This window comes from Pongo pygmaeus, chromosome 14 (assembly GCF_028885625.2).
Source record: "Pongo pygmaeus isolate AG05252 chromosome 14, NHGRI_mPonPyg2-v2.0_pri, whole genome shotgun sequence".
NCBI lineage: Eukaryota > Metazoa > Chordata > Mammalia > Primates > Hominidae > Pongo > Pongo pygmaeus.
In genome coordinates this window covers 54,065,165-54,086,958 of record NC_072387.2, presented here as the reverse complement: position 1 = coordinate 54,086,958, position 21,794 = coordinate 54,065,165, and the positions used below count along the sequence as shown (strand labels likewise).

The 21,794-nt window shown below is 45.9% G+C and overlaps 1 protein-coding gene across 3 annotated transcripts in view; it reads left to right on the top strand.

The window, feature by feature from the left end:
• The window catches only part of ERICH6B (glutamate rich 6B), a 150,248-nt gene extending 129,410 nt beyond the window's left edge, over positions 1-20,838 (top strand). For 2 of the 3 annotated variants that reach the window (XM_054446663.2, XM_054446662.2), the window contains exons 12-16: positions 7,145-7,231; positions 11,856-11,941; positions 12,104-12,256; positions 17,162-17,387; positions 20,461-20,838. In XM_054446663.2, coding sequence (XP_054302638.2) covers positions 7,145-7,231; positions 11,856-11,941; positions 12,104-12,256; positions 17,162-17,387; positions 20,461-20,679 — 771 coding nt within the window. In that variant the 3' untranslated portion in view covers positions 20,680-20,838. The remainder of the gene's footprint in view (positions 1-7,144; positions 7,232-11,855; positions 11,942-12,103; positions 12,257-17,161; positions 17,388-20,460) is intronic. The other variant, XM_054446664.2, reaches the window with a different exon arrangement.
• The last annotated feature ends 956 nt before the right edge of the window (positions 20,839-21,794 follow it).

Here is a 21,794-nt window from a genome sequence, read left to right as displayed (position 1 = left end):
AAACAAACTTTAAAGCAATAGCAGTTTAGAAAGACAAAGAGGGAGATTATATAATGATAAAAGGCCTTGTCCAACAGGAAAATATCACAGTCCTAAATATATATGCACCTAACATTGGAGCTCCCAAATTTATCAAACAATTACTACTGGACCTAAGAAATAAGATAGACACCAACACAATACTCCACTGACAGCACTAGACAGGTCATCAAGACAAGAAGTCAACAAAGAAACAATGGATTTAAACTATACTTTGGAACAAATGGACTTAACAGATATTTACAGAACATTCTACCCAACACTGCAGAATATACTTTCTATTCATCAGTGCATGGAACTTTCTCCAAGATAGACCGTATGATAGGCCACAAAACAAGTCCCAATAAATTTAAGAAAATTGAAATTATATAAGCACTCTCTCAGACCACAGTGGAATAAAACTGGAAATCAACTCCAAAAGGAATACTCAAAACCATGCAAATATATGGAAATTAAATAACCTGCTCCTGAATGATTATTGGGTCAACAATGAAATCATGATGGAAATCTAAAAATTTTTAGAACTGAATGACAATAGTGACACAACCTATCAAAACCTCTGGGATACAGCAAAGGCGGCTAAGAGGAAAGTCAGTAGCCCTAAATGCCTCCATCAAAAAGTCTGAAAGAGCACAAATAGACAATCTAAGGTCACACCTCAAGGAACTAGAGAAACAAGAACAAACCAAACTCAAACCAAGCAGAAGAAAAGAAATAACCAAGATCAGAGCAGAACTAAATGAAATTGAAACAAAAAAAAAAAGAAAAATGAAACAAAAAGTTGGTTCTTTGAAAAGATAAATAAAATTGATAGACCCTCAGCAAGATTAATCAAGAAAAGAAGAGAGAAAATCCAAATAAATTAGAAAGAAAATGGGAGACATTACAACTGACACCACAGAAATACAGAAGATCATTCAAGGCTACTATGAACACTTTTACATGCATAAACTAGAAGACCTAGAGGAGACAGACAAATTCCTGGCAATATACAATCCTCCTAGCTTAAATCAGGAAGAATTAGATACCCTCAACAGACCAATAACAAGCAGTGAGATTGAAATGGCAATTTAAAAAATTACTAACAAAAAAAATTCTACCAGACATTCAAAGAAGAATTGGTATCAATCCTATGGACACTATTCCACAGGGAAAGAGAGAGAGAATCTTCCCTTCATCATTCTGTGAAGCCAGTGTCACCCTAATACCAAAACCAGGAAAGGACATACCAAAAAAAGAAAACTACACACCAATATCCCTGGTGAACATAGACGTAACAATCCTTAACAAAATACTAACTATCGGAATCCAATAACATATCAAAAAGATAATCCACCATGATCAAGTGGGTTTCATACCAGGGATGGAGGAATGGTTTACCATATCCAGGTCAATAAATGTGATTCACAACATAAACGAATTAAAAACAAAAATCACATGATTATCTCAATAGACATAGAAAAAGCACTCAACAAAATCCAGAATCCCTTTATAATTAAAACTCTCAGCAAAATTGGCATACCAGGGACATATCTCAATGTAATAAGAGCCATCTATGACAAATCCACAGCCAACATAATACTGAATGGGGAAAAGTTGAAAGCATTCTCTCTGAGAACTGGAACAAGACAAGGATGCCCACTCTCACCACTTCTCCTCAACATAGTACTGGAAAGCCTAGCCAAAGCAATCAGACAAGAGAAAGAAAGGGCATCCAAATTGGTGAAGAGGAAGTCAAACTGTCACTGTTTGCTGATGATACAATTGTATGCCTAGAAAACCCTAAAGACTCCTCCAGAAAGCTCCTAGAACTGATAAATTAATCCAGCAAAGTTTCCAGATACAAAATTAATGTACACAAATCAGTAGCTCTCCTCTACACCAACAGTGACCAAGCTGAGAATAAAATCAAGATCTCAACTCTTTTTACAATAGCTGCAAAAAATAAAATAAAATACATAGGAATATATCTAACCAAGGAGGTAAAAGATTTCCACAAGGAAAACTACAAAACACTGCTGAAAGAAATGATAGACAACACAAACAAATGGAAACACATCCCATGCTCATGGATGGGTAGAATCAATATTGTGAAAATGACCATACTGCCAAAAGCAATCTACAATTCAATGCAATTCCCATCAAAATACCACCATCATTCTTCACAGAACTAGAAAAACAAAAATCCTAAAATTCACATGGAACGAAAAAAGAGCCCACATAGCCAAAGCAAGACTAAGCAAAAAGAACAAATCTGGAGGCATCACATTACCTGATTTCAAACTATACTATAAGGCCATAGTCACCAAAACAGCATGGTACTGGTACAAAAATGGGCACATAGACCAATGGAACAGAATAGAGAACCCAGCAACAAACCCAAATACCTATAGCCAACTGATCTTTGACAAAGCAAACAAAAACATAAAGTGGAGAAAAGACATCTTATTCAACAAATGGTGCTGGGATAATTGGCAAGCAACATGTAGGAGAATGAAACTGGATCCTCATCTCTCACGTTATACAGAAATAAACTCAAGATAGATCAAGGACTTAAATCTAAGACCTGAAACTATAAAAATTCTAAAAGACAACATTGGAAAAACTTTTCTAGACATTGGCTTAGGCAAGGATTTTATGACCAAAAACCCAAAAGCAAAGGCAATAAAAACAAAGATAAATAGCTGGGACTTAATTAAACTAAAGAGCTTTTGCGCAGCAAAAGGAACAGTCAGCAGAGTAAAAAGACAACCCACAGAGTGGGAGAAAATCTTCACAATCTATACATCTGACAAAGGACTAATATCCAGAATCTACAACAAACTCAAACAAATTAGCAAGAAAAAAAAATCCCATCAAAAAGTGGGCCAAGGATGTGAATAGACAATTCTCAAAAGAAATGCAAATGACCTCTGGGAGGTGAGGAGCGCCTCTGCCCGGCCGCCCCGTCTGGGAGGTGAGGAGCACCTCTGCCTGGCCGCCCCGTCTGGGAAGTGAGGAGGACCTCTGCCCGGCCGCCCCGTCTGACCTCTGCCCGGCCGCCCCGTCTGGGAAGTGAGGAGGACCTCTGCCCGGCCGCCCCGTCTGGGATGTGAGGAGCGCCTCTGCCCGGCCGCCCCGTCTGGGAGGTGAGGAGCGCCTCTGCCCGGCCGCCCCGTCTGGGAGGTGAGGAGCGCCTCTGCCCGGCCGCCCCGTCTGGGAGGTGAGGAGCGCCTCTGCCCGGCCGCCCCGTCTGGGAGGTGAGGAGCGCCTCTGCCCGGCCGCCCCGTCTGGGAGGTGAGGAGCGCCTCTGCCCGGCCGCCCCGTCTGGGAAGTGAGGAGGACCTCTGCCCGGCCGCCCCGTCTGACCTCTGCCCAGCCGCCCCGTCTGGGAAGTGAGGAGGACCTCTGCCCGGCCGCCCCGTCTGGGAGGTGAGGAGCGCCTCTGCCCGGCCGCCCCGTCTGGGAGGTGAGGAGCGCCTCTGCCCGGCTGCCCCGTCTGGGAAGTGAGGAGGACCTCTGCCCGGCCGCCCCGTCTGACCTCTGCCCAGCCGCCCCGTCTGGGAAGTGAGGAGGACCTCTGCCCGGCCGCCCCGTCTGGGAGGTGAGGAGCGCCTCTGCCCGGCCGCCCCGTCTGGGAGGTGAGGAGCGCCTCTGCCCGGCCGCCCCGTCTGGGAGGTGAGGAGCGCCTCTGCCCGGCCGCCCCGTCTGGGAGGTGAGGAGCGCCTCTGCCCGGCCGCCCCGTCTGGGAGGTGAGGAGCGCCTCTGCCCGGCGGCCCTGTCTGGGAAGTGAGGAGCGCCTCTGCCCGGCCGCCCTGTCTGGGAGGTGTACCCAACAGCTCCGAAGAGACAGCGACCATCGGGAGCGGGCCATGAGGACGATGGCGGTTTTGTTGAAAAGAAGGGGGGGGAGTGTGGGGAAAGGAAGGAGAGATCAGATTGTTGCTGTGTCTGTGTAGAAAGAGGTGGGCATAGGAGACTCCATTTTGTTCTGACTAGGAGAAATTCTTCTGCCTTGGGATGCTGTTGATCTATGGCCTTTCCCCCAGCCCCCGGCTCTCTGAAACATGTGCTGTGTCAACTCAGGGTTAAATGGATTAAGGGCAGTGCAAGCTGTGCTTTGTTAAACAGATGCTTGAAGGCAGCATGCTCTTTAAGAGTCATCACCACTCCCTAATCTCAAGCACCCAGGGACACAAACACTGCAGAAGGCCACAGGGACCTCTGCCTAGGAAAACCAGAGAGCTTTGTTCATGTGTTTATCTGCTGACCTTCTCTCCACTATTATCCTATGACCCTGCCATATCCCTCTCTCCGAGAAACACCCAAGAATGATCAATAAATACTTAATAAAAAAAAAAATAAATAAAAAAACACCAAAAAACAAAAAACAAGACCCACCTAGTATGTGCTCTTTACAAGAGACATGACTTTGATTCAAAGAGTTTCGAGATAAAAGGATGGTAAAGATATCTCATGCAAGCAATAACTTTGCAAGAGCCAAAGTGGCTGTACTAATATCAGAGAAAATTTAAACACAAAGGAACTACTTAATTTAAAAACAAAATTTAAGTGCATAGTTTAGATTAGGAAATCAATTTTTGTGGTGCACAGTACTATGGGTTTGGCAAGTGCATAGTGTCATGTATCCACCATTACAGTACTGTACACAGTCGTTTTACCATCCCCCAAATGCCTTCTGGTACAACTATTGATTCCTCCCCTTCCCCACTCCTTGAACTTCTGGCAACCACTGATCTTTTTCGCTGTCTATGATTTTGCGTTTTCCAGAATGTCAAACAGTATTGTTGCCTTTTCAGACTGGCTTCTTTTACTTAGCAATATACATTTAAGGTTCCTTCATGTTTTCTTAATAGCTATTGACAGCTCATTTATCTTTGTCACTGAATAATATTCCATTATATGAATATAAAAAAAAAAGAAATGCAAATGACCAACAAAAGTGAAAAAAATGCTCAACATCACTAGTGATCAGGGAAATGCAAATCAAAACCACAATGCCATACCACCTTACTCCTGCAAGAATGGGCCATAATCAAAAAATCAAAAAATAATAGATGTTGGTGTGGATGCGGTGAACAGGGAACACTTCTACACTGCTGGGGGGAATGTAAACTAGTACAACCGCTATGGAAAACAGTGTGGAGATTCCTTAAAGAACTAAAAGTAGAACTACCATTTGATCCAGCAATCCCACTACTAAGTATTTACCCAGAGGAAAAGAAGTCATTATACAAAATAGATATACTTGCACCCACATGTTCATAGCAGCACAATTCACAATCACAAAAAAGTAGAACCAACCCAAATGCCCTTCAACAAATGAGCAGATAAAGAAACTGTGGTGTGTGTGTATGTGTGTGTATATATATATACACACACACACATATATATGATGGAATACTAATAGCCATAAAAAGGAATGAATTAATGGTATTTGCAGCAACCTGGATGGGATTGGAGACTATTATTCTAAGTGAAGTAACTCAGGAATGGAAAACCAAGCATCATACGTTCTCACTCATAAGTGGGAGCTAAACTATGAGGATGCAAAGGCATAAGAATGACACAACAGACTTTGGGGATTCAAGAGGAAAGGGTGGGAAGGGGTGATGGATAAAAGACTACAAATTGGGTTCAGTGATTACTGCTTGGGTGATGGGTACACCCAAATCTCACAAATCACCACTGAAGAGCTTACTCGTGTAACCAAATACCACCTGTTCCCCAAAAACCTATGGGAAAAAAATATTAGAGTAATTGAGAGTGAGCTAATAATCAGGTCTAAAGCTCAGAAAAGAGGCCTTAAGGTGGGAATTTAAAAGATGTGATAGTCTTCATGTCTTCAGTAAATACATGTTGAGAACATACTGTGCCCTAGGCACTCTGCTAAGAGCTGGAGATACAGAGGCAAATGAGACACAGCCCCCTCTCCCATGGAGCTTATATGTTCCAGTTGAGGAGAGAGTCAATACACAAAGTACTATTTGGTGCTATGTCGGCTATTTTTAGGAGCCACGAGGAAACAGCAGCAGAGGGGGCCCTCCAGCTGGGCTGAGAGAGGAGATGCTCTCATGCCTATAGAGTAATCAGGGAAGGCCAGTTGGGACAAGTACCATTTGAGCCTAGGCATGTATGAAATGAGGACATGAGCCATGGAGACTCCTGGGGAAAGGGCATTCTAGATAGAGCCAACAAGTGCAAAGGCCCTGAGGCCTTTGCCTCAGGGACAGCCATAGGCAAGTGGGAAAGAAATAGGAAATTAGCTTGGGTGCCCAAGTCAAATAGAGCCACTGCCTCAAGGACACAAAGCTGTATTCGTCTGGACAATGCTCATCAGCTTCTGAAGCAAATGCTTCCCAAAGCCAAGTGGCTTAATGAACAGATGTCTATTTCTTTCTCATGTCATGTCTATTTTGAGCCTTGTATTTCTTTTGAGTGGCTCCCTCTCAAAGTGCATCTCAGGGATCTGGGTCTTTTCATCATAGGTCTCTACCATCTTGCAGTTGTCTATGTCCAGTTGTATGGACAAGAAGTGAAGCCAGGGTCCAGGCTTAAATTCCATTGACCAGAATGGACCCCATGACCCCAGCTAGCTGCAAGAGAGCTGGGAAATGGAACAGCTTGCACTAAGAGGAAAAGCAATAGGACAGCTTTACATCGTGAGTGTGGCCTCAATTGTGGCAAAAGTGGAAGAGCATAGGAAATTAACATGGTTAACCAAGGTATGGACCTTTCTGGCCTCCAGACGAGGAATGAGAAGTTCAGTATTCCTTCAACTCTTGGGCCTGCATTGAGAAGGGAAGTCTGTGGGACCAGTCAGAACTCCTATAGACAGGAGAAGGGGGCTCTCCAGGTTGTAGCAGACAATGGTAAGGGTGTTGGAAGCCCTCATATAAAGTCTTCAGCTTTCTCCTATCCCTGGCCTCACTTCTTCTAATAGATAAAAGAAACCTTACTTGGCTTATTGCTCCAATTAGGCTATATAACTCCATGTTCTTCCACACTCCAGGCCCTATCCTGCCTCAGATCTTTGCCAGCTCTGGCACCATCTACCCACCATGGCACCCCCTCCCTACTAACATCTAAAATGTCCTCTCTGCAGCCAAGAGGAAGATTCTCACCAAGATCTCTAAGCAGAGGATCCTTTCTCACCTACCGTTCATGTTGGGCTGCACCAAGCACCCATGAGGTATGGCAGGGAGTGGCACATTTGGTTTTGTTTGTTTGTTTTACAAACAGGCAATAAATCCCAAGCTGTTTGCTGAGTGCACACCTTCTGTGTGTGCTGGTGTTCAGGCCAAATCCAACCCCTCCAGGCCAGGACCCAGGGCCTCACAGCAGCCATGGTGAGCTCACAAAACAGCTCGGGGTCCCGCCTGCAGGACAGGCCAGAGACACAGTCTCTTTACTCCGCACTTTAAGCTCTTGCCTCCTATTCTGTCCCCAAGCAAATGCTGATGAGCTTCAGGCTCTTAGACATGCTGTTTGTTATATATTTCCCAGTGAGAGAACATGTGCCAACTCCAGCTCTGTGTAAGAGATTTTGCTTTGTCCATGGGGTTCTTATCATCAGGAAAATTTCATTACATAACAAGTGAATTCGACGACAGAAAGCATCTCAAGAAATTCTGGCTTTTGAGTGGCTTTTGAAAATAAGACCTAAGTGACAAATACCTGCTAACCATGAAAAACATCTGGACATTTCCAACAGGTCACCAGGCAAACCAACTGTGGGTAAAATACAAAGCACTTTTTAAACCAAGTCTCTATCAACGGATGGATGAAAAGGAAAATGTGGTCTATATACACAATGGAATACTATTCAGCCTTAAAAAAGAGGGAAATCCTGTCATTTGTGAAAACATGGATGAACCTGGAGAGGATTACGCTAAGCGAAATAAGCCAGGCACAAAAAGTCAAATACTTTATGACATCACTTATTTGTGGAACGTAAAAACATCAAACTCATAGAAACAGAGAGTGGCCAGGAGCTGAGGAGTAGGGAAATGGGGAGGTGTTGGTCAAAGGATACAAAATTTCCACTAGACAGGAGGAATAAGTTTAAGAGGTCTATTGTACATCATGGGGAATAAAGCTAATATTACATATTGATATTATATATAATATATATCAATACATTGCATACCTGAAAATTGCTAAGAGAGATTTTAAGTTTTCTCACCATAACAAAACATATGTGAGGTAATGCATATGTTAAATAGCTTGACTTAGCCAATCACAATGTATACATATATCAAAGCATCATGTTGTACAACATAAATATATTCAATCTTAAATTGTCAATTAAAGAATGAAAAAATTTTAAAGGGCTTTTTTTAGGTTTAAAGAAAAAAGCAGTGCTTTGTATACTCAATGTCGCAGGTGGCTAGGAGCTTAGTGGTTACAGGCAGCATCAGGGATAAATCTGAAGCTTGGGGGTCAGATTGCTGGAGCCTGGCTCTCTTCTAACTAGATAACTTTGTGTAAGTCATTTAGCCTCTCTTAAACAGGAATTAATGATAGTGCATATTTTGTAAGGTCAGTATACTGTGGAATTAAGGTATTTAGTGCAGTGCTCGGCATGAGGAAACAGCCACTGTATGTTGGTTATATGATCATTGTCACCTTGAGGAGTGCTTTCTACCTGATGTCTAGGTGGAAACCAACAGCTTTCTCTCAAACAGAACTGCATCTCTGTCTCTTATCACCTTAAATGTTGCATTCTGCTGTAAGCTTTCTTTGGGCAAAGAATTCTTCAGCTTTTTACAATAATAATGTGAGCCCATCCAGTGACCACAGCGCCCACTATGGCCCCAACCCTTCACCCCTAGATTTAACTGGCAATGCGGTCCCCAGCTTCACACCAGTGTCAGAAGGGAGAATCAGCACTTAACTAACAAATCAGGCCTCAGTGGAGACATTCAAGCAAAGATTGGACAACTGCTTTTCCAGAACAGAAAGGAAACTTATGTGTCAAAAATGGTGACTAATAAACATACTAAAAGAATATGGCTGCACAAATGCCAGAATCTGATCAGATAAAACAGTGTAAGGAATGTCTCGCAACTACAAGAAATTTCCAGAAAACTGCTTTTTTTACTGAGTTAAAGACTTCACAACAAGAGAACTAAAACCTGAAGAGACCACCTGCTCAGAACATTGCTTACAGAAATGTTTTTAAATCATGCAAAGAATATCCATGAGATTTCAGGAATATCATTCAGCAGCCAGACAGGACTCCATGGCCAACCATGGTAGAGAAGTCCTGATGGATGAACTTTTAATAAAAAATGTCCAATAGCTATTGCACTAGAAATGAGGACTCATCCAACAGAATCTCCTGAAAGCAGCAGCCACCATGTTAAACCATCACTCATGACTGTTTGACAAATGGAAACTACTGGAGACACAAAATCTCTATTTCCCTGGAATATCAAAATAGAGGGCCTTATTGTTCAATGACAATAAGAGGCAATATTTTTTGAGGCCTTAAGATTCAGTAGCTGGGTCACTTGGTTAGAAAAACTATTGTTTCTTCAAAAAAAAATCAAAATAAAAATGGCTTGAAAATCACTAATCTGACTTCTTCTAGTTAAGTTAATGTGGGATACTAGATGGTCTGCAAATCCTTCCTGCTGCAAACACCTGGGAATTGAAATAAAACATAAGAAGCATCCTTTTCAATGCAGAACAGAGAATGTAAGAAAGTAAGGGAAATAGCCAACACCAGAAATAAAGAGAAAACTACAAAACCAGAAGAGTGAGCTTGTGAGCCAGGTATGTGTGCTGAGGAAGCAGGGGAACAATGGGTCTTGACAACCCACCAACATGGGGCCAGGGACAATTAGAGGACACACACCCTTTCCAAGCACATGCAAAACATCTATTATAATTGATCACATGCTAGGTCAGAAAACAAATCTCAGCAAACACAAAAGAAAGGATATTGTATAGACTATGTTCTCTTGCCCCAGTGCATTTTAATCAAGAATAGTAATAACATAACCAAAAGTCCTTTATACATTGGCAAATTTAAGAGCACCCTTGTAAATAACTTGTGTGTCAAATCTGAAAATATTTAGAATGGAGTAAAATGAAAGGTAAATAACTACACTCATGGGAAACAGCTAAACAGTAAATTGAGGGGAATGTTACAGCTTTTTTCTGAGTCTGTTTTGTGCTGCCGTAACAGAGAATCACAGACTGGGTAGTTTACAATGAACAGAAATTTATTGGTTCCAAAGGCTGGAAAGTCCAAGCTGGAGGGACTTGTCCCATGTGGCAAGGGGGTTCTTGTTTCATCATCCCATGGTGGAAAGGCAAAATGAGGGCAAGAGAGAGAACAAGAGCAAGAGATCAAACTCGTAGCCTCAAGCCCTTTCATAATTGATATTAATCTACTGATGAGGTTAGTGCCCCCATGACCTAAATACCTCCTATTAGGCCCCATCTCCCAACACTATTGCATCGGGGATTCAATTTCCAACACATGTTTTTGGGGGGACACATTCAAACCGTAACAGCTTTAAACACATATTTTAAAAATCTGTAGCCATATCACCCTGAATGCTTTCAATCTTGTCTAATCTCAGGAGTTGAGCCTGGTTACTACTTGGATGGAAGACTGCCTGGGAATACTGGGTGCCAGGGGGCTTTCTTTTAAATGCTTTCTCTGATAAAGGAGGAGGAGGAGGATGTGAAGGAGGAGTAGGAGGAAGATCTTGAAGAAGAAGACAAAAACAGAAGAGTTTAGTATTCAATTCCAGGAATCAGAAAAATAAAATAGAATAACATAGAAAACCCACAGAAAGTAGAGGATATAAATGATAATGATATGAGCAGAAATTGATAAACTATAAAACAAAGAAATAATGGAATAAACAAACCAAAACTTGGTCCTTTGAAAAGATTAATAAAATAGGCAAACTTTCTGACAAGGTTGATTCAGAAGGTATAAATAATAAAGAGAATGAAAACAGGGACGTAACTACAGCAGAGATTTCTTTAAAACACTATAAACTTAAAATTTTTATGACAATAAATTTGAATGTTTACCTAAAATGAATAATTTTCTAGAAAAACAGTTTGCAAAAACTGATTGAAGAAGAAATAAAAAATTTGAGTATACCAATGTTATGGGTTGAATTGTGTTCCCTCAAAAGAGACATGTCAGAGTTCCAACCCCCAGTGCTTCAGAATGTGACCTTATCTGGAAATAGTCTTTGCAGATGTAATGAGTGAAGATGAGGTCATCCTGAAGTAGGGTGTGCCCCTAATCCAATATGGGGTCCTCCTAAGGGGATGGCCATGTGAAGATACAGAGAGCACCACATGAAGATAGAGGTAGAGATTGGGGCGATGCATCACAAGCCCAGGAATGTCAAGGATCTCTGTCTATCATCAAAAGCCAAGAGAAAAGCATGGAAGAGATTCTTCCTCAAAGCCTCTAGAAGGAACCAACCCTGGGGACCCTTTGATTTCAGACTTCCAGCCTCCACAATAGTGAGATTAAATTTCTGTAGCTTTAAGATGCCCAGTTTGTGAGACTTTGTTCAAGCATCCCTGGGAATCTAATGCAATCAATAACCATTGGGGTGATTGAAATGACAGTTTAAAATCTACACACACACACAGATCCAGTTCAGCCTCCTCATTGTATAGACAAGTAAACTGAAGCCCCGCAGCTCCCCAGCAAGTTGATGAGGTAGCATGTGGCATCAGAGAGCAAGCAGATGGGGTCCACACCATGCTCTGCAGTAGGACAGTTGGTACCCATGCACTTTTCACACTTTTGGCTTGTCTTTTCTTCCCAGGTGCATCAAGGTGATGGAAAATTAATTCTCTACCCCAACAAGAATGTCTATCAAATTCTCTTTCCTGATGGGACAGGCCAGATACAGTATCCACAGAAACACAGGGATGCTCATATTGACATATATTGGCACCTAAAATGTCTATGATTCAGGGTATGGGGTTTGACTGAGGCCTGCATCATCTGCAGGGCCCTACCTTTTCCAGGGGACCCCAAGGACTGACTACTTGTGCCTTAACCGTCTCCCAGTTATCCATCAGGAAACCTGGCTATGCTCATCTTATATGCGAAAATGAAAAAGTTCACATACATCATTCTGGAAGACAGTCTAGAAGGGTGGATCCGGGCCCTTATCAACAACTCAGGCAATGCTACCTTCTATGATGAAAATAGTGATATCTGGTAAGCTTGGGTCATGAGTCCCCAACCCTCCTGCCCATGGAGAAGCAGCTGGAAAAAGCGTGACTCCCAGACTGCATGAACTTCCTCCCTGTCTCAGAGTTACACATGTTGGAAATGGGAGAATGAGCACCATGATGGACCAGTCCGTGAGATCCCTGACCACAGAGGAGGCACAATGTTCTTACTGCACCATTGCTCCTCCATGGGTGAAATAGCAGTCAAGGCTCCACAACCACCACATTCTATTGGTTTCATCTCCTAAACACATCTTAAGAGTCACCTTTGTGATAAGTTGCTTAGGAAGACCCAGTGCCTCCCTGTTCTGGGTGCCTCAGAGAGGAGGGTTTGGTGAGGGTTTGGAGACACATGCATACAGAGTCCATGGTCCAAAAGGTGACTTCTAAATATTTCACTATAACTGAACTTAGTTCTTAAGTTCCCATTTCTGGTAATGGTGGAAAACCATCTTACCAATTCAAGACCACTCAGTCACTTCAAAATGTTTCTCCATCTCTTTGAGGTAAAGTACTCTTTTTTCAGAATTTTTTCCTTCCCTCCCTCTTCTAAGTGGTCACAGTGTGGGGACCTATATATACTTTTTTTTTTTTTTTTTGAGATGCAGTCTACTCTGCTGCCCAAGCTGGAGTGCAATGGTGTCATCTCAGCTCATTGCAAACTCTGCGTCCCCAGTTCAAGCAATTCTCCTGCCTTAGCCTCTCGAGTAGCTGAGATTACAGGCATGTGCCGCCAAGCCCAGCTAATTTATGTATTTTTAGTAGAGATGGTGTTTCACCATGTTGGCCAGGTTGATCTCGAACTCCTGACCTCAGGTGATCCAACTGCCTCAGCCACCCAAAGTGCTGGGATTACAGGTGTGAGCCACAGCGCCCAGCCAAAGGGACTTAGATTATCTTGGATCAACTTTATACTTTCTTCTTGCTGGTCAAAGCCAAACATAATTCCAAAAAAGGATTTTTATTCCGCAGACTTTGGTTTTTAACAATATTTTCTCTGCTGTGAGTCTTTTTAGACACCATTTCCTGATTGTCTTCTTTGTTCTGGAGGTATCTGCCCTCCCCTGAATGCCTTGTGTATAGAAAATGCTGTCCAAGAGTGGACCAAGGTCTTGGGTACAGAAAGCACAAAGGAGTGGGGCAAAAAATTCAGTTAATTACCTCAGAGAGGATCTGGTGACAGACCATCAAGCAAGCCAGGGAGGGAAGAGCTCCCCCTCTCAGTCCTATGAGCATGTCCCAGCCCCTCTGCACCTGAGCATCTGGATGAGAAACAGACGGTCCCTGTGTATCCCTTGACGGCACCCCTCACCCCTGCAAAAGTCAAACCACAGGGCCAGCCCCTCTCCCTCTCTCTGTGAATGGGCTGTCCTACCCGCAAACTGATTCCTTCCCCCAGGGGCAGCCGCTCGAGAGGAAAAATGTTACCAACAGAGGAAGGGCTTAGTCCCCGAGGGAATTCATCAGCAAAACTGCAGTCTCATTGACGCTAGGAGAAGATTTTATGGAAAAGCCTCCCAGAGTCACTTGTGAATACAAAGCCATTTGGTCAGGGCACGACCCTAACTGCTAAAATTTCCTCAACACCAACAGGACTGGTGCCTCGTGCACTGGGAGGGACTTAGAGCCAAGCTATTTCAAGAGCTGAATACTTCTTAGGTTATTTTTTGATTTCCATTTCCTCAGGGAAGATGGAAGGCGTGGCTGTCCTTTGCCAGGTGTGTGGAAACTAAAATCCAGCACCCATCTTGACTCCCAGCCCAAGGGGTCTCAGGCCAGGCTTCCTATCTGGGTTCAGGGTCCCACACAGTGTTGAGACCTGCCCAAACTCAGGGTCCCTGGTGGGTGGGTTCTACTCATTCAACAGTTCAGGATCTTTTCACCCACTGAGCAGGAACTTCCCAATTCTGACCATTTCTAGATGTTCCAGATCCCATCTTCCTAAGGGAGACTTAGCCCAGAGCTGGGCACCCTCAGGCAGAAGCAGATCTCTAACACTAGGGAGTGGGGGATGGCCTAGTGTTGCTACTGGAATCCTAGGTTCTTTGGATCTCCCAGAATAGAAATCAAGAGAGATCACCAAACATAGCAGCAAAGTAAAGTTTATATCAGCTTGTGCACAAGGGAACCAGCCCTGAGAAAAGAAAAGAATGGGCTACTCTTTTCAATGCGTGGGTTGGTTTTATAAGGTCTTCCTATAGGAAAGGGTTATGTTTATGACAGAGCATGTATAGGAGCAGTTTTTCTAGTGCTTGCACAGTGGCTCAACGTACTTCTTCATACATCTTATGTAACATTCTCACTTTAAGTCTCCACCCCTGGGTGTGGCTTTTAGCATTAGTTTAAGTCTAACTGCACATCCAGGGCTCCAGGGAAGTCCGTAGCCACCTGAAATAGGGGCTTCTTGGGTGTTTTGTTACTGATTGGTTAAGAGCCAGCTAAGCTAGAGCTTGAGTGAGGGACTTTTATTCTTTTCCTCCAGACCACCTTAAAATTGAGAACCCAACAGCCTGCCCATCTCAGTGTGAGAACTCTGATGGGAGCCATTTAAAAGGTTAAAAGCTAGCAGGATCTGCTCCCCACAGAGTGAAGTAAGAAGATTCTTCTCTTTGCTCTCCTCCCCATCAATGATAACAAGGAAATTTTAACGTTTTCTCAGTTATTGCTGTGTATAGCCATTTAATCCTTACACAGCCCTCTGAACAAAGCACTATTATTATCTGCTTTTTACAGTTGAGGAAATGGAGGCACAGAGAGGTTAAGTGACTGGCCCAAGGTCACACAGTTTGCAAGTGGCACAGCCGGACTTTTAACTGAGAGTCTAGCTCCAGAGCCCAGGTTTTTGTTTGTTCATTTGTTATTTTTATAATTTCGGTATGTGTATACCTCTTATTTAGAGAAGGAGGAATGAGGTTGGACAGGCTGGGGTCCCAAGACAAAGGAACTTAGAAGTTTGCTTTTTGTTCAATGGAAAGTGGGAAGCAAGAGGAGGATTTGGGATTGAGTGACTGGAAGTCCTCCCCACTGGAGGTGAGCAAGGCTTCCCATAGCAGGCCTCTGAGCCACCTTCTCACTCCAATGAGGCCCCTGTGTTCCATGAAAGGCTCACATATACAAAGTGACCCCCAAATGCAGAGGGAGCTGAGAAACCAAACAAGGCAGACAAACCCGGTTTGTCTCTGACAAGGTGATTTACTAGGGGAACTTACAGACAGAAGTGCGGTCTAGGGTAGATGCAAGACAGGTATATCTCTGCACCAAAACCTCCCAGACCTGGGGCCTACGTCTTGGGGAAAAAGTACACGTGCCCTGGAAGGCAGCTATGGGCGTCAAAGCCTGTCATGTATGCAACAATATCAAGGATTGTTTTCAAAGAAAGGCAAAGTTTACAGTGAATACGTATTTCTAGATAAAGTATAGTACATCGCCACACCCTGGAGAGCTCGGATGAGACCTGGCAGACTGAGTAACCCAAGCTCCCCAAGCCCTCCTTCTCCAGACAAACCCAGGCCTCAGCATCGCTTCCTTTCTGCATGTGATTCGCTAGAGATGTTGCTGCCCCAAGGGCACTGATTCTAGGAACTGCCCTTTGGGATTTGAAAAGCAGAAGCCAGGGCCAGAGGAACACGATGGGTTTGAAATGTCAAGAGAGGATGGCTCAGAGGGCAGGCAAGCCCCAGAGAATAGGGTCGGGAATGGATGAGAGAGAAATCCATCCACCCTTCATTCCCTTGTACCTATCGATATGGGTGCCCTGCACAAGGCTGGGCAACAGGAATTCAGCAGCGCAGCAGACAGACAAGGTCCCTGCCCTCAGAAGTTTGTGCTTTAGTGAGAGAGATGATGGACAAATACAGTCAATTCTCATGATTCATGGTAGTTATAATCTATAAAGTAATTGAGAACACTGAATTGGCCAATACTGAACCCCTTGCTCCTAGGGGAAATACATACATATATAATATGTAACTCATGTGGAGCCAGGGACATGCCCAGAGCAGTGGGAAATTTGATTTCCCAGTGTGCACATTGCTGGCTGAGATTGAACAAGGCCACGCTCTGCCTTTCTGCTCAGCTCTCCTGCAGAGGCAACCAGAGGACACAGGTGTCCCTACACAGGGCAGTGTTGTGCAAGAAGCTGCAGCTCTGGGGCTGGTGGGACAGGGTTTGAATCCCAGCTCCAGCAAGTGTTACTGGGATAGCCTCAGGCAAGTCACATGACACTTCTGAGCCTCCTATTCTCTTTTGTAAAATAAAAATTAAACAAAAACAAAAACAAACAAAAAAAAAACGGTATCTAGCAGGATGGGCTGCTTTTAGGATTTAAGATGATAACCTATGTGAGATGTGTCTGTGTGCATATTTCCCCTAGGAGCTGTGGGTTGTTTTGGTATTCACTAAATCACTGGCTTTCTAGAACATAATACAGTGAACAATGAGAATTTACCATATGTATTCGTAAATTATATGAAGGAAACCAACAAGGCATGGCAACAGAGAGTCCCGTAGGGAACCAGGGAGGCTGCTCAGGCTGAGGAGGTGACGTCTAAGCTGAGACCTAGAGGATAAGTAGACGCCAGCCATGCCACGTGGAGCAGGGGAACTTTGCAGGCAGAGGGCAGAGCATGGCAAAGCTGTGAGCAGGAAGAGCCTGTGCGTGCCAGTGACTAAGGAGAGGGAAGGAGGGCAGGACAGGACCATACAGTGAGGCCAGCGCAGGGGACAGTGCCTGGTGTTGGGTTGGTTGTCCATGTTAGAGCTTCTCCAACCCATCAAGTCCCTGTCAGTCTTTCTGTGGCCAAGTGGGGAAAAAGAAAGGGAAGGAGAGGAGGAGGAGCAGAGGCCCAGGGCTGAGCGCCCTAGCTGCCTGACATGCTTTCTCTTGGTCCAGGTTGAACCTGAGCTCCAACCTGGGCTACTACTTCCCCAAAGACAAACGCCAGAAGGCCTGGAACTGGTGGAATCTGAACATCCATGTCCACGCACCCCCTGTCCAGCCCATCTCCTTGAAAATCAATGAGTACATCCAGGTACAAATAAGGAGCCAGGATAAGATCATCTTCTGCTTCACCTATGAACAGAAGCAGATTTGTTTAAACCTGGGCACCAGGTACAAGGTAAGGTCACGACTCCCCATACCCTCCATCAGGTGGGGTGCCCACCTGTACAAAGGCCACTGCTGGCTTGGACTGGCCCATGCCACAGGCCTCCAGGCTTGTTCTATATATGCCAACCCGTATAAAAACAAGGCCACTTTGGTTTACCTGATGTTTAAGTACACACAAACACATTCATGTGACTTCCCAGCACTGTGAGCTTAGGCTCTGAGGAAATTCACATTGAAATGCTCAGGCTAGCTGGGAAGAATGACTTGCATCTGTAACCCCAGGGCTTTGGGAGGCCAAGACAGGTGGATCCCTTGAGCCTAGGAGCTTGAGACCAGCTTGGACAACATAGCAAGACCCCTTCTCCACAAAAAATTTTTAAAATTAACTGGGCGTGGGCCAGGTGCAGTGGCTTACGCCTGTAATCCCAGCTCTTTGGGGGGCCAAGGCGGGTGGATCACTTAGCGCCAGGAGTTCGAGACCAGCCTGGCCAACACAGTCAAAGCCCATCTCTACTAAAAATACAAAAAAATTAGCTGATCTCAGTGGCTCACGCCTTTAATCCCAGCTACTCGGGAAACTGAGGTAGGAGAATTGTTTGAACCCGGGTGACGGAGGTCGCAGTGAGCCGAGATCACACCACTGCACTCTAGCCTGGGCGACAGAGCCAGACCCTGTCTCAAAAAATAAATAAGTAAATAAATAAATTAATTAAATTAACTGGGCATGGTGGCTCTCGCACCTGTAGCCCCAGCTACTTGGGATGCTGAGGCAGGAGGGTCACTTGAGCTCAGGATATGATCCTGACAATAAAACACAGATGTCACCCTGCTTATCTCACTTGACACTCGCAGTGGCCGTGTCAGAAGTCAGGGCCAGAAACAAGGGGGAGTCTGTGTCCCCAGGCCTGCTGTTGTGTCTTCTTCCCTCCTCCCCAAACACGCTCTTCTCTAGACAGATGAGCCCCTGGAAGTTCGAGGCACACTCCCCAGGCAGGCAGGAGAGGACCAATGCTGTATTTGTTTCTTAGGGCTGCTGGAACAAATCAGCACAAACTAGGAGGCCTGAAACAACAGTTTACTCTCTCACAGTTCTGGGCCAAGTCTGAGATCAAAGTGTCCATGGGGCCACCATCCTCCAGAGGCTCCAATGGAGGACCCTTCCTTGCTCTCCCAACTTCTGATGCTTCTGGTGTTCTTGGCTTGTGGCAGCATCACTCCTGTGTCTGCCTCCACCTTCACACGGCCTTCTCCTCTGTGTGTCTGTGTCAAACCTCCTCTTTTTTCTTAAAAGGACACTAGTAGTTGGATCTAGGGCCTACCCTAAATCCAGAAGGAGCTCATCCTGAGAGCCTTAACTTAATCATATCCACAGAGACCCTGTTTCCAAATAAGGTTACATTCACCAGCACTGGGGTTAGGACTTGGACATCACTTTTGGGGGACACAGTTCCACCTACTCGAAATGGTGAGGCTGGACTCCTGGAGCTCCAACTGTAGTGGGGGAAGAAGGTGGGCTCCTGAGACCCTTCCTGAGGACCAGAGTTGAGAGGAATGAGAGTGTCCTTGGCTCCCCGCCGTGAAGCCTAAGCAAGGTTCTCTTCCTGCTCAGCTCCCCCGGCCCATTCCACACAGAAGGCTCCACTTACAGACCCTTACCCCACCAGAGAGGTGCCCGGGGCCCCTGGGAGCAGGACTGCCTTGGCAGACAGACAGATGGACATGTCCCCTGGGAATGAGGCAGATGGAGAAGTGGGCTGATAACAGCAGACTCCAGTAGAATAGATGCAGCTGTGTGCAGAGTATCTGAGAAGAGAGGAGGGAGTGTGCTAGGTTTAGGGTGGCCAGACAAGTCGGTTTGCTCAGTACTGAGGAGTTTCCTGGGACATGGGACTTTGAGTGCTAAAACTGGGAAAGTTCCAAACAGGCCTGGCCTGCTGGCCCCCCTAGGTTCCCTCGCCTGGCAAGCCCTCCTATTTTGCAGGTAAATAACAACATCCCAGCATCCTTGCCTATCCTGGATTTCTCATAGCAGCCAATCCAGTGAAGAGGAGGCCAGCACTACCAAGCCCAAGTGGCGGGACCAGCTGGGGCTGACAGCATGGGGGCCTGGGGCACCGGCCTTTGAATGGCGGAGGGAGGAGGGCAGGGACAGGAAGGCGGTGCCCAGCGAGGTTGCAGGAAGGGCTGCTGTGGGCAGAGAGACCAGGGGGCCTGACGCCTTGCAGAGCTAGAGTCCCGGGGAGGGGCAGCTGTGCCTGTGCAGGGTGTGTCCCAAATGAAGCAAATCAGCACCAGTGTAACTAATCAGAGCCAAAGAAAGGAGACACAGCCTGGCACAGGGTCAGCCCAGGCAGGCAGTAGTGTGCCCGGGGAAGAACAGGCCCCTCCGTGCCCAGCCTCTCCACTTCCTGGGTGATGCTAGCCTGTGGTCTGAGCCCATAGTCTTCTATAAGATGGACATAGGTTATTACGTGGCTAAAACAATAACAATATTGTGTGAAGACATTTCATACGCATAGGAACGGAGCACACGGGTATCGTCCTATCTTATCCCCTCCAGGAGACTCTGTCCTCAGTCTTCTGCAGGCTGCAGGCCCAGGCAGAACTTGGCATAGAGGTGGCCTCCCTGGGCCAGGCCTTCATCTCAACAAAACCCAGATACACTCCCAAGGAGCCCAAGGTGGAGGCAGGACTCGCGGGCAGCCACTGTGAGGCATCCCAGCTCTTGCAGGGCCCCATGGTCGGGACCCCATGGGGAGAAGCCCAGCAGCCCCAGGAAAGTACCGCCTTTGGAGGGCAGGCCGCGCCAGGGCACCAGAACTGCTTTCCCTCCAGTTTAGGGCCAGGCATGGGTGTGGCCTCAGCCCACATCACCATGGTCCACCTGACCACAACACAACCCAAGTGAGTGTATTTGGAAGCAGCAGGAAGGTGGCAGGTGGTGGGGCTGAGAACATGGATCTGCTTTCTCGAGTGAAGGCTCAGGGAACACTTGGTCCTGGCCACAGGAGGTCTGGCCTGGGTCTGGGGCACTGTGCTCAGGCAGCTTGCATTCTCACCCAGTCCTCTGTGAATCCCCGCAGTTTGTGATCCCGGAGGTGCTGAGCGAAATGAAGAAGAAAACCATCCTGGAGGCAGAACCTGGCCCAACAGCCCAGAAGATCCGGGTCCTTCTGGGGAAAATGAACAGGCTCCTGAATTACGTGACCATCCCTGATCTGGAAAACTTCATAGAGGCCGTCAGTATATCACTGATGGACAACAAGTACCTGAAGAAGATGATTTCTAAACTCTGGTTTTAGGGCGGGGCTTTTCTGGCATCCACCAAATTGCCTTAGGAAGTTGGAGAACTTGGGAGCTCCAGGGAAAAAAACCCAAAGACCTGTTGACCTTTTATGAGAGTTGGTTTGTAATTTGGGACCTGTCGTAGCTCCTTGATTTGAAGTAAACATTTTTGGCAGAAGGGCTGACAGAGTCTGTGGCTGAGCACAGAAAAGGCTTGACAGCCCTGACCCAACAGCATGGAAGCAAGTGACATGTCAATGCCTGTCCTGCCTGCTTCTACAGTCACTCACTCCGTTCTTTTGTGGCTTTCAGTACGGGCCTTGACTCAGGACAACAACTGTGCTCACAGCCAAGCTCTGTCTTTTGTTGGCTGTGTGATCTTGGGCAAGTAGCTTTATACCTCAGTTTCCTCATGTGTAAAATGGGCCTAAAAATAGCAACGATCACCACAGAGTTCGGAGTATTAAATTAGTTAATGCACGTACAGTTCCTAGAACAGGGTCTGGCCCATAGGAGCCACTCAGTGTCACTCCAATTACTGTCAGCTTGGCCCTTCCTTCACGTCTGGGCAGCTCCTGGAAAGGGTCTGTGAGACAGTCGGGTAGGCTGAGTGTCTGCACTTCCTTGGGCTGCAAAGGCACAGCCCCTTCAGCTTCCTCAGGCCTTTTTCTTCATGATGCTCCCTATTGTTACTGGGACTGCACATGAACCAGGCGGGCCCCGTTGTAAGCACTGTGCAAGCTGTAGCTCGTGTGGCTCCAGGATGTGGGCAGTATTTTCTCAAGGACACTGGGATGCAGAGAGGTTAAAGGACTCGCCCAGGATCACACACGAGTACGTGATGGTAAAGACTGGCATTCCAGCCTACTCGACTACAAAATGACATCACTGTGGTGATAATATGTTTATGACCCCGCCACCACCACCACTCCAGGGCATCTCAAGGACTGAAGGCCACTCCAGGTGCTACTGCCCTTATCCTACCTTGTTGCACAGCCCCTACCCACCCCCACCCCTCTCCAGGGAGCTCTGGAGGCCAGTCCCGGTCACTCAGCTGCTGCTGACTTGGCACTAATCATGCATCAGCCTTGGGGGGGCGGGGTCCAGCCGCTCCTCCTGGTGTTGGAGCCTC